Genomic DNA, 14065 nt, shown 5'->3' with positions numbered 1-14065 from the left:
ACAAATTTAAAACATTTGGACTTGTTTCTCAGAGTCTATTCTCACTATTGTCACATAAAAGGGCTATATGTTACAAACTTTTCATTTTCACATTCAGAAGAGTCAATTTATGCTGTGCAGCTGGAATAGTGATTAAGTACGCTGACTGCCATAGCGATGGGCCCAGTAGGGCCGTTCCTAGGCCATTGACATCCATTTACATTCCTAAGATTGCTGCTTCCCTAATTAAAAAAAAAAAAAAATATTCAATGAGTAATAAATTTTTTATTTCATACTCACTAAGTACTTACATATAACAAATTGCATAAAAGGTACATACATATGACAAGTGCTGACATGCCTGGAGAAGGCATGGTTGTAATTGTCCGTTTCTTCATAGGAGGCAATGGTGGTATTAGCTTCTTCCATAACTAAATGGCCACCACTTCCAGTTTTAGTAGTAGCACAAGGCTAATGGCTGTTAAATAAAGCGCTCGGTCATTAAAAAAAAAAAAGCAATTTATTTAAAATTACCTGTTTTTGTTTATGGCAAGTGTAAATTTGTTGACCAGTGTTACTGTATCTGGAAATCCAAAGATAATTTTTGACACTTCTGGTCTAGTTCATCAATATTTTCCTTGCCTTCAAAAGATGAAAAGCTGCTGATCTTTCATTTCCTTAAAACAATTTATTACATTCCGGATTGTGGACGTCCGGATTAAAGACTTTTGACTGTAAAATAAATTGAAGCTACTTTATTTTATTTATTTATTTATTTATTTTTTTAGAGGCCTATTGTGGAATTTTCTGTTGAAGATAAAGTAGCTCTACTAAGCAAACAGAGAAAGTTAGAAAAAAATCAAATGAGAAATAAGGTTAATTTTTAAAATTTCTTATTTTTGACTTATTATTATTTACATTGTAGTGCAAATTGGTTTTATTCTTCTAGATTTATGTTAAATATTTCTTCATTTTTCTTATTATTCATAAAAATTCTTTAACCCTCCACTCATCCAAAGATTTTGCTTCAAAGTTCCAAAAGTGTCATGAAAAATTTTTTTTTGATCATAATTACAAACAAATATCATCCAAAATTCTACTGCTGTTTCAAATCTAAAATGCTACTGCTGTTATGTGCGTGAACTCATTCGCTTTTAATGAACCTCCTTTATCCCTTTGTGGCTCAGTGTTCCACTACATGGAACACCCAAATTGAATCGCTTCTGAAACCTTTAAATTCAACCGTAAATAGATAAAAATGCCTTTATAATATACTTTGAACTTTACTTTTTAAACAGTAGATAGCAGCATATCACAAGGAGACACAGAATTTTCATTTATTATGTGTTATTAAAATCCACTTTTTTTTCAAGTAATTTTCTCTATTTTTTTAATGATATAAAAAATTTTATTTGGAAAAAAATTAGCATAATTTTGATGACTGTACTGAAATTATTTGTTCTATATTTTTTTAATCTTTCATACAAAAACCATACGCAGAATCATTGAATAAAACTGGGTGTTCCATTAGCAGGAACATTGCGCCTTTAGCGATCTCATGCTGTTACGAATCAGAACATGTGTGCTCAGGAGAGAACATCCGTTGTTTACGTTTTCTGTTTCCGTTGTTTTTTGGGGGAAAGAATTCAAACAAAGCAGTATTGAGGGGTGAGGTATGTTTTGTGTTATGAAAGCCCTAATATTGGCATCTCGAATTTTTTGGGAGTAGGTTTTAGGCGGGAATTTTATTAGTAGCTTGACTCATCTTTACTTAGACCTGTGCAAATTATTTGCTGTCGCATTTTAGTCTCATTCCCATTTATTTTCAATAATTGTGTTGATATTTTTCGTGTATGCATAGATTATAGGCTTATTTTTCTTTATTGTTAATATTAATCGTAGTTAACTTTTTATTATTAATTTTCCATAAATGTCGCGGAGAGGTCTAACTCTTTCCGAAGCGCTCTTTCTGAAAATTTGTAAATATAGGACTTGTGTATATATATATTTATCTCATTTATCCGTATATATTCAAGAATATTGTGTATATCCAGGAAACCATGTATACAGCCATACTACAGAGTTTTTTCATTCTTATACAAACGCTTCCACTTATTTTTGTGCTTCACTGCAATGCTCACTTAGTCGCACTTTTAAAAGCTCTAGTGGCGCAGTGTTCCACCTCATGGAACACCCACAGAATTAAAACGGTAAGTGCAATTTTTACAAAATTTTACCTGTATACTCCTTTAGGACTAAATAGACTGCACACAACGTTTTTTGTTGAAATTCCGACGTTAACGTATAGTGCGCCGCAAAGGGTTATTGTTGTTAAATATCTGTTATATGTTAAGATGCATGTATGTGTGCTTATTTAGAAATATTAGTAAAAATGCTGTTATAGGGTTAATCACCAAAAATTTGCACCGTGGTTATTTCTGAAGTAACTTTTGTTTGCTAGTGATAACGGCTACTGATGTGCTAGTTTCACAAAATAGAAGTGTAAACAAAGGCTCATGATTTAAGCCCATATGTGGATTTTAGTAATTAGTGGATTAATTATTTTTAACAAAGTTACATTTAATTTAGAAGTCAAACAACAAAAATCAGCATTACATTTTCAAATTTCCACAGGACTAGTTTCGATGGTTTTACCGAACCATCATCCTCAGCTGTTTGACTTCTAAATTAATATTTGTTCGGTGTGTTATTGTATCTTAAAGTTACATTTTTTCAAATAATGTGTATTCTGAAAAATATCCCAATAGACATAAACTATCTGGAGTATTATTTGTGAGCCCTTCAAACAAGTGCAGGAAACTGGAATTATAATACCTTGAAAGCATGATAGAGCCAAATAAGTGATTGGAGATTAAGTTGCAAAATTAATGTTCTAGCTGCTTCTGCTGTAGATTCAAAACTTAATTCAACTTAATTCCTGGTACCTGACAAGAAGGAACAGACAACTATCAGGTATTTATAGTTTTAATGTTATGATAGCTTGTAAAATCCTGAAAGATAATAATAATAATGATAATAATAATAAATAAAAATCTCTTGACATTCTAATTTTTTCTAGTTTTATTTTATAGCTGTTAATAGGCATTCTCCTGTTTAAAGTAGTGTAACTTTGTTAAAAAGGACTCAGATTATGATCTAAACTTCCATTCCGTGAAATCAGCACATCAAATGCAGCTTTAATTTTGAAAGTAAATATGGTGCAAATTTTAGTTGATTCACCATGTATTGCCTAGCTTCCCATTTTCACTTTTTTTAATTGTATTCTAATTATAATTAGAAAAGGCTTGAAGAAAAGATGGCAGAACGTGTTAAAGATAATTCAAAATCTGAGCCGCCTTCCTGTAACTTGGAGTTTAATGAAAAGGTTTGGACTTTTTTTTTTAATTATTTTGTATTTATTAAAGTTTGTTTTTAAGAATTAGAATTTGTTACAGCTGAAAGTATTAGTAAGTAAGAATAAATCAGTCATTAAATTATTGAGCATAGATTAGTATTTCAAAGCTAATATTTTGAGTTATAGCTCTCAGTACCTGGATCTTTTTGTATCTTGTCCAATTAGTATCAGATGTATGATATTCTAAAATAGGATATTCTAAAACTGGCACTTTTTCCCCAGTTTTCTAAGCAGTAGCAGCTATCTATTTATGTATGTATATATTTCTATTTGAAATTGGAAGTTCTTAATGGTGCAGTCAGAGTTTAAGAAATTTTACCTAAACAAATTCCTACATTTGCATTTAAAGATTTTGAATGACTCCTGGATAAATAATTTGGGTGAACAATGGTGAAGTCATATGTCTCTGTTTTGTTGTCTTAGAGAAATTTTTATGAAGTATCAAAGACGCTCTAAATAAAGTGTAAAATATAAAAATGATATATAAATTTGAAATTTTGAGCAAAAGACTGACTCAAAAGGTCAAAAGATGCAAAGCAACTGCCAACCCTTTCAAAATATTGCTGAATAAAATCATGACAAACCAGTGGTAGGAACACCAGCAAAAGGAGTGCTGGATTATTGGACGTGCCAAAAAACCCTTAAGGCCCGTCCACACGAGTACGCTCGAAACGTAGCTGATGAACGCGCTTTTACGTTACCAGCGTAAAAGCGTCCAAACGAGTACACTTGCAAAGAATGCGTTTAACCAATAGAATTATTTTGGGCAAAAATCACGTGACGCTGTAATATAGCGTCAACAGAGCCGTATCTTATTACTTCGCTGTTCTTCTGTATGTTTGCGGCAAGTTGTCCGAATCAGATGATTTTTTTTGTAGCTGAAACTTTAATATTATGTACAGTTATTAAGCAGAGGCAAAACTGCAGAAAATGGCAAGAATGGGTCCGAAAGATTTATTTAGAGCGACCTGTTCAAAGAGTTTTTTTTTTTTTTCTTTTCTTTTTTTTTTTTTTTTTAGCCTTGTTTGCGAAAGGAATATCTGGAATTATTAAATTCCTACTATTAGCTCACACTCTCCCTATATCTTGTTCAAATTTTCAGTACATAAAATGATTTTTATTCATCCACTCAAGTTCAAATACAATTTTTTAAACTTGTACTGAATGACACTTGATGTTAATACAGCTTTTAAACTAAATTAAAAGCAATAATAATAATGAATAAAATAAGAAATGAAAACAATAATAATAGGTAAAATAAGAATATAATGATTCACGATTAAATATAAGAAACACATTTCAAAATGAGAAAAGCTAACTGAATTATATACCGTCTACGGATGAGGTTCGAACTCACTACCTTTCCATTCCTCCGCCACCAAAGCAGCGCGCTAACCACTCAGCTATCTGTGATAGCAGTGTTTGTGAAAAATAATGTAACAAGTAGAAGTTGCTGCAAAGGTAATTTAATTAAACTTCAATAAATGATTGCTGTATGACACAGGTTGTAACTTTCCTCCAAAATTTCGTAATTGTATTTTATTGAATACTCTTTCACAGTCAACTGCTTTATTTTAGAAGTTATTATATTGCTGAAGTTAGTTTTTGGTGTATTTAATATTGGGATATTTATAGAGCTTTTTATTACACATGATATAGCCAATATTTATAATAATTAAGGAGAATTTTGTAAGGCAGAAACTTTGATTTCGTAGGAACTGTAATTTATTTAGGTTCCTATTACTTATGGTGTTATAAATAGGTGAAGCATATGGATATACTGGTCGGATCATTGCTTAATAAGTATACAGTCTTCCCCTTTAATGAGAATTTTAAATGTATACCAATATGTACGGTTTGAGAAATCTGAAGATGGCGTGAACAATGCTGATTATTTTATTACTGTATACAGTTACATTTCTAAGCAAAAACTCATCTCTGTGTGGCTCTGACGCCAAATTGAAACGGGTAAGCAAGAAGGTTTTCTGATTATGACACGTGATAAGAACTCGGTCGGCTATTGGCTATATGCGCGCGTCGCGGGCGAAAAAGCTGAACAGAAGCGTACTCAGTTTTACGTCTTCTGCGTCCTGCGAATTTACGCCGCCGTCAAAAACGTTACGTCAACTACGTCGGGAGCGTCCTCGTGTGGACGGGCCTTCAGATGCCAGACCATTGGACATTACTCTAATACTGACTCCCTGTTCTTTAATATACACTTGTTTGCAAAATTAAGAGAATTTGCACATTATGTTAAATTTCTGAAAATCTAATGGATAAATTTTAATGAAATTTGGCATGAATATATATTAATTTAGAAGTCAAACAACAAAAATCAGCATTATATTTGCAAATTTTCACAGGACTAGTTTCAAGGGTTTTACCGAACCATCATCCTCAGCTGCCAAAGAGCAAATGAATGAGATAAGATAAGAATGGCAGGACAGGAGTTAAGCTAGTGTTATTATCTATTGATGAAACAAGAAAAATTAAAACACAATTTCCTTAAACGCTGAAGCTAAAGATGGATTGGAATTAGGGTCATTAACTGGAACAGATATATATATTTTTAATGTGAAACGCCTCTAGAAAATCTAATTCACCAGTGGAAGATGTTTTCTGAATAATTTTGGCTGTAGAAAAAGATTGCACCAGTAGCTTAATTCCTGTCCAGCCAGTCTTATCTTATCTTATCACTATATCCTATCTCATTCATTTGCTCTTTGTTAGCTGAGGATGAGGTTCGGTAAAACCATCAAAACTAGTCCTGTGAAAATTTGCAAATATAATGCTAATTTTTGTTCTTTGACGTCTAAATTAATATTTGTGTGGCATGTTATTTTTACCTAAATGAATGTAAACCATTCAGAAGTCATTTTATGTACACATGATTATCTGTAAAGCTCATACTGCAGGGATGTCCGAAATCTACGTTGTGATAACAAACTGAAAATGAGTCTAATATGGGGTATCTCATCAGGGATCCATTTCTCTGAAGAGGAAGGGATGTTATCATGTTCCAGGTTCTCTTCAGGTACAGGTACACTGAGAATCAGAGTTCAATTTGAATATTGACTCATCTGTAAAAATAGCACGGTGCCCCCATGAAGTTTGGTCAAGACACATGTTATTTCAGGGTTGCCACGCTACCTGGAAAACCGGAAAAAGTCAGGGAATTCGGAAATTGACCAAAAAATTCAGGGAAAAGTCAGGGAATTTAAGTGTTTTAGTCAAAATCTGGAAAAGTCAGGGAATTTCATACAACGATCCCGTCAAAAAAGGCGAGTTTTGCGCCGACGTCGGAAGAGATCACTTTTTTGGCGAATTGTGTATCACGTGAGTGTCATTCGGGCAGCTGGCATAGAGCCAATTTTCGCAGCTCCAAATTGATTGTCTTTTTAGTAAGGCAAGCAAGTTTCCCGCAACTTTTGGTTTCCAGTAACCTCGAGAATCGCATGTGCAGTGCATGAACTAAAGAAAGTACCTGTTCTCGTATAAAACAAAATGGGTTTAATCCTAGTATACGGTATTATGAAGGTTAGAATTAAAAAAATATGTATTGTAAAGAAGGAAAACCTCTCTGCAACAGACGTGGCTCGGTTCCATCATAGCGGGAAACAGCTGTGCATGCGCGATGTAGTATCTGTCGCCAAAGCTCGAAACCGGTGTCGAAGTTCGAAGGTCACGTTATCAAGAGTTCATAAAATGAATATTGTTTAAAATGTCTTTAAACTCTAAAGGAAAAGAAAATATTTTTTGGCGCAAGTAAATTAATTCATGGATTAGTTATTTTGACGGGGGGAAAAAATCTACGAAAATCCGTTTTTAAAATTATTGCGAAAAATCCAAGAAAAAAAACGTTCTTTGATAAAACGTTTCTTCTTGGATTTTTCGCAATAATTTAAAAACGGATTTTCGTAGTTTTCTTTTTTGTCAAAGAACGTTTCTTCTTAACACGTGTTTCTCAATTTCCTGTACACATCGCGGAGAGGGAAATTCTGGCCGTTCCGTCGTCAAATCCCTTGGCAAATTTTCCCTCCGCTTTTTACATAGACGTACTTTGGTCAGAATAATCTCCATGTATAGTACACAGGGTTCGTACGGTCCTTAAAAGTCCTTAGATTTTTGGAATCCGATTTTGGCCCTAAGTCCTTAATTTTCGTCAAAATCGGTAGAAGGGCCTTAATTTTAATCATCTGAAATTTCTGTCTGTTTTTACGACTGCCTGTCAAATGTGAATTAGCATTTTGTAGGAATATTTTTGGCATTTCACTGACACATATGGTTATCTTTTGAATGGGTTCATGGTTTATAATTTGTTTCTATTTCTAATATAAATGATGGAATACTCGAATTTCTAAGCAAGAAGTGAAACATAAGCATTTCGAAATTTATTTTTTTTTAAATAAAGAGCTCTTAAACAACTTTTCGCTTTGGGATGTGAATTTTTTTATTAAACGGTTCTAAATTTGGTGTCTTATCAACAGTTTGGCGATTTTACGATCAGCTTCTATAGAAAATTTTTAATTCCGAGATCTGAGAATTTTTCGACGATTTTTTTTTTAAACATCGTAACATTGATAAATTTCATTAAAATATAGGTAATATATTGAAATTATTTAAAAAATAGGTACTATTCGATTTTGAGGGCCATAAAAAATCGCCAAACTATTGTTGATGCCAATGCTGCCAAAAATAATTGCGGCAACCCTAACGCAAGAAAGGAAGTATAATAGTAAATAATGACTAAGATTGATGTTTTAATTTAGATGAAAGGCTAATTTCATATAGTACTTTTTTATTATTATAATTTATATAAAAAAGGCTTAACATGACTGAATGGAAGTATAAGAGTAAATAACTACATATTTCAGATCATTATTATAATTTATATAAAAATTGCTAAACATAACTGAATGGATGCATGCATCACTATTTCGCTACCGAGTTATCGCTAAAGCATAGTTTCATCTCGTTGGTAGTTCAAACATAATTTTCTATAATGAATGATGCCTTTTCTTTGAAAAAAAATCTCTGTAATCTGTAAAGTGCAGAATCGCCCACTTATTTGTTTGCCACTTTTTACAAGGGTAAAAACAATTGGATTTTTGTCAGTTTCCTGTTTCTTTTTAAGTGAAAATACGTCGATGTGTACATAGATAAAGGGTGTGCGCAGTGCCATTTTTGTGCAATTCTGGGTTTTTTTTTTTTTTTTTTTTTGAAGTGAAAATAGGTCGATGTGTACATGGATATGTATGTGCAGTTCTTAAAAACGAGTCAAGCAGTGTGTGATTCTGCACTTTACCCAAAATTCTATTGCATACTTTTCGTCATGGGCAATTCCCAAATTGTTAAATCCATAGGATATCAAAAAAGGATTTAAAAATTAAACTAGTGTTTTTTTAACAAATATTGTTAAAAAATAAAATTTAATGGTGGCCATGTAAATCCATAATGATTAAGGTTATCAAACTACCTAATTTAATTATTTATAACTAACTGCTTACCCATAAAAATTATCTTTACATATTAAAGCGAGTTATTTACTTTCATTAATATTCACTGTGGTCACAAGATAAAATAAAAAAATGTAAAAATTCAAGTAAAACTTATTCTTTGCATCTAGTGAGACTTAAAATAGTACAAAACAGTTTATCACCTCTGGTGCTTTCATGGCTTATTGGAACCTTAAAGTATATCAACTGGGTTACAATCCCTGCAACTCTACACGAAGCTATGACACTAACGGCATCAAACAGAGCCTGAATATCTTTCAACACTTGTAAACCATGCCTAGGTCAGTCCTTTCAGTTTTGCTCTAATCAGCAGGTCTCTCTCTAGACAAGCAGCAGTGGTGACAACATTCAGTCTTTTGTTAAGAATCATGCTGATTATGATCTTACTTCTCATTTCAACCTATGCCGTTTGACATAAAAATCTACCTGCTATTTACTAAACCTCTAGACTGACCAAGTATGTGACAAAATGAGACATAAAAAAATCAACATAAAGCTAACGGTTAGTAAAATGTAAATGTCACTTATCTTGTTTTAAATATGTCAACTATTATAGGTTAAAAAAATTTAATGCTATTTGATAAATTGCATGAAGTTTATTTTATTCAAACCTATTAATAATTATGTTAATTAATTCATGTTTATTAATAATGCATACTACTTAGGGATCTGTTTCATTTTTAGGATGGTATTACAAAAGTGAAATTAAGGCAGGGATAATACTAATTGAATTTTTTTATTCAGTTCCCATTTGCTCATAGGTCCTTAATTTTTTCATTAATGGTCCTTAAAAGTACTTAATTTCCGTGTGCAGAAATGTGTACGAACCTTGGTACAGCGGGATTTGGCGACATGATGATGAGCAGTAAACGGGTCATTTTGTTCTTGGCGACAATTTTCAAAATCATGCGAAGGCCGTATCGTATACTAGGATTTTACCGCAAAATCTTTTTTTCTTTTTAATAAATACCTTGTCATTTTGCAGTTAAATAAAAAAATAGTAATCAATCATCTAGGATAACCATATGTAACTATATTTCGCTAAAATATCGTTGATTATTCTAATTAAATTTTTAAGTAATTATCTTTATTTTTATGTTATTTGTATCATTTAATGTTGCTTCTTCCCTCTAAATTTATGTATCATTAGTAAATAATATTTCCAAATTTCAGGAAATTTTCTCTGGCATAATCCTGAAATTAATTCTAGCAGTATGATGACATCACGAAATATTAATTTACCTCTTAGCACAGCCAACGTACATTACGCGGATAGACTGGAATTTTCTCGAAACATACCTGGAAAAGTCGGGGAATTTCATTCTCCTCTTTGAGTGGCAACCCTGTTATTTGCACCATGTTAACAGGTCTTCTCAGTATGGATCCATTGTCCTGAAACTGTTTTCGTAAATTGCACATGACATTAGGTGTTACATTTAGCTCTGTAGCCACCTGTGCTTGTCATTGGCCTGCCTCAAATCTACCAACGATTCTCCAACTTATTCTGTCTGTTATATTCGTGGCTACTCATTTTATGGGATGCCTGATCAACTATTGCAACTCTTGCAAGATATACAGTGAATGTCGTTAAGGAATACGAGTGCATAAATTGTCAAAAAACCCTTTTGCACTTATATCTATTAAATTAATAATTATTCTAATTAAATTTTTAAGTAATTATCTTTATTTTTATGTTATTCGTATCATTTAATGTTGCTTCTTCCCTCTAAATTTATGTATCATTAGTAAATAATATTTCCAAATTTCATTAAATTTTCTCTGGCATAATCCTGAAATTAATTCTAGCAGTATGATGACTTCACGAAATATTAATTTACCTCTTAGCACAGCCAACGTACATTACGCGGATAGACTGGAATTTTCTCGAAACATACATGGAAAACCTGGAAAAGTCGGGGAATTTCATTCTCCTCTTTGAGTGGCAACCCTGTTATTTGCACCATGTTAACAGGTCTTCTCAGTATGGATCCATTGTCCTGAAACTGTTTTCGTAAATTGCACATGACATTAGGTGTTACATTTAGCTCTGTAGCCACCTGTGCTTGTCATTGGCCTGCCTCAAATCTACCAACGATTCTCCAACTTATTCTGTCTGTTATATTCGTGGCTACTCATTTTATGGGATGCCTGATCAACTATTGCAACTCTTGCAAGATATACAGTGAATGTCGTTAAGGAATACGAGTGCATAAATTGTCAAAAAGCCCTTTTGCACTTATATCCCCTCCACAATCACAGCTCCCAAAACATGCACGTGTACTCTTATGTATCTAAATACCTTGTCATTTTGCAGTAAAATAAAAAAATAGTAATCAATCATCTAGGATAACCATATGCAACTATATTTCGCTAAAATATCATTGATTATTCTAATTAAATTTTTAAGTAATTATCTTTATTTTTATGTTATTCGTATCATTTAATGTTGCTTCTTCCCTGTAAATTTATTTATCATTAGTAAATAATATTTCCAAATTTCAGGAAATTTTCTCTGGCATAATCCTGAAATTAATTCTAGCAGTATGATGACATCACGAAATTTAATGCACATATTTTTTCCTTATGTATGCTGCGAAATAAATATAAAATACCTCAATTTAGTAAAAAAATATCATTAAATAGATTTCTTTCTTTTGTTTAGCTGCAGAATGTCTGCAAAAAAAGCCTTATTTTATTCCAGATTGGGCAGATTCAAATTTCAATCTTCAGTGGAGAAAACAACTCCTATTATAATTATATTTGTGTTTTCAAGTGTTAAGGTGCCTTTTAAGAATACACCTCACACAAATTAAATTTACCTAAAATCTAACCTAACTTTTAGCATTGCGTTGTGATTTATATGAACCGGATTAGCCTTGTGTTGAACTGGGGATGATCATGAGTAATAATTAAATAAAACGTACAGTTGTTATCCAATGTATATATCTTAAATTTTATTAAGTTTTTTAAGTGGAAAAGTAAACAAAATTATCAAACAAAGTGTACCGAGAATAATTAAGAATAAATGTCCTCTGGGATTTATTGAATAATTAAGTGAATTTGCTACACAGTACAAGTAATACCATAATTAATTTACCTCTTAGCACAGCCAACGTACATTATGCGGATAGACTGGAATTTCCTCGAAACATACCTGGAAAACCTGGAAAAGTCAGGGAATTTCATTCTCCTCTTTGAGTGGCAACCCTGTTATTTGCACCATGTTAACAGGTCTTCTCAGTATGGATCCATTGTCCTGAAACTGTTTTCGTAAATTGCACATGACATTAGGTGTTACATTTAGCTCTGTAGCCACTTGTGCTTGTCATTGGCCTGCCTCCAATCTACCAACGACTCTCCAACTTATTCTGTCTGTTATATTCGTGGCTACTCATTTTACGGGATGCCTGATCAACTATTGCAACTCTTGCAAGATATACAGTGAATGTCGTTAAGGAATACGAGTGCATAAATTGTCAAAAAACCCTTTTGCACTTATATCCCCTCCACAATCACAGCTCCCAAAACATGCATGTGTACGCTTATGTATCTGATTCTGAATATTTGTATAATACTTCAGCATCAGAATTAGTGTCTTTGGTTCTGTACTTTGTATAAAAATAGACATAATTTGCAAATTCTACTAATGTTGCACATGGATGTATATACGGGATGGTCATAGGAAAACTTCCTTCATATACGAACCCTTAGTGGTCTATCCACTTAAGTAACCAAAATAAAATTTCAGACATTGTTATTTGAAAGTATGTGCTCGAGATTGTGATGACTTAAAACAATAGAACTCTCACAATTATGGAGTGAAAAATTTTTGAAATTTTTAAAATGAAAACTTCCCTTTTTCCCCCTGCACAAATCATTTTCGATTAGGAGCATTGTAAAGGACCAATCACAACACAGAGAGGAGTTGCATTGATGCACTTTTGCATAATTTTCAGGGACTGACAGTAAAAGCACCGACCATGTGTAAAGCATTGCTTGTGGAAAAATTTTAATAAGGAATGAGGGAAGATTATTTCTTCAATCAGGTGTTTAAACGTGCTAACAAGACAATACATACAAGAAAACAATAAGGTGAATTGATAAAGCTGTTTTATCTGAATGAGGAAAATGCTGCAGAAGCAATGCAAGTTTATTGGTGAAATCATAAGCTAAGACGAGGCCTATACTCCATAAAAACTGCACATGATTTGGAAAAAAGAAATTAAAGAATCTAGATGGACATGTGATAGACCATGATCCAGACAACCGTGTGTTCCTGTTGAAGTTGTTGGAGAAGTGTATAACACGAATACTGAAGGTTCATTGCATACGGCAAGAAATGTTGTCTGCAATTTGGATGTACCAAAAACCGTAGTCCTGCTGTTTCCTTATCGATTCCACCACGTCCAGATGTAGCAACCTAGAGATGAACAACAGCATGTGGACTTTATGAGTTTTTCCATCATCAGATATAGCAAAGATAGCAGGTGGCCACTGTGGATACTATGGATGGATGAAGCATATTTTTTGTTAACTAAGAACATAAACTCCATGAGCTGCCTTTATTGGGCTGAAGAAAATCTTCACGATGTGGTACCAGTACCTTTACATGAAGCTGTGACTGTTTGATGTGGCATAGCAAGCACATTCATTCTAGTTTTGTACTTCTTTAAAGAGGTCATTTCTACAGCTACGAAAACATGCTCCATCACAAGTGCTCAGTATACAACAAATTGCAGCAGCAAAATGTCAATGACATTGAATGGATGCAAGATAGTGCTTGTCCACACATCACCACGTTTTCGGCAAGCACGGCAGTGGTAGTTTGGAGGTAGAGTCATCTCCTTTAACTTAGTTCCATGGCCACCACAGTACCCCTGACCTCACTGTGACGGATTTCTGGTTCTGTGGTTATCTGCAATATTTACACTTAGTCCACAAGATCTGTCAGAATTGAGTGATGCCATAAAATGTGATGTTATACAGATTTCTTTTGCAGTGTTGCATTTGTCACTGCAGTCAACAATCACATTGCTGTATGCAGTGTGTTATTGTCTACACAGGTGGACACGCTGAAAACTTGTACTTCCAATAAAAGTTTTTTTTTTTTTTTCAATCTCCTGTCCATGTCATTGGTCCTTTGCAATGCTTTTCT

The 14065-nt window shown here is 33.0% G+C and overlaps 1 protein-coding gene across 3 annotated transcripts in view; it reads left to right on the top strand.

Moving 5' to 3' along the window:
* The window catches only part of LOC118203161 (RNA-binding protein 28), a 127681-nt gene that overhangs the window by 95874 nt on the left and 17742 nt on the right, over window positions 1-14065 (top strand). For all 3 annotated transcript variants that reach the window (XM_085811199.1, XM_085811198.1, XM_085811200.1), the window contains 2 exons: window positions 768-854; window positions 3278-3364. In XM_085811199.1, coding sequence (XP_085667325.1) covers window positions 768-854; window positions 3278-3364 — 174 coding nt within the window. The remainder of the gene's footprint in view (window positions 1-767; window positions 855-3277; window positions 3365-14065) is intronic.

The sequence above is a fragment of the Stegodyphus dumicola genome, chromosome 2, assembly GCF_044657685.1.
Source record: "Stegodyphus dumicola isolate Sdum_Otavi_A_Nest chromosome 2, ASM4465768v1".
Taxonomy (NCBI): Eukaryota; Metazoa; Arthropoda; class Arachnida; order Araneae; family Eresidae; genus Stegodyphus; species Stegodyphus dumicola.
The sequence above is the reverse complement of the archived record's forward strand: the minus strand, read 5'-3'. Positions and strand labels throughout refer to the sequence as shown.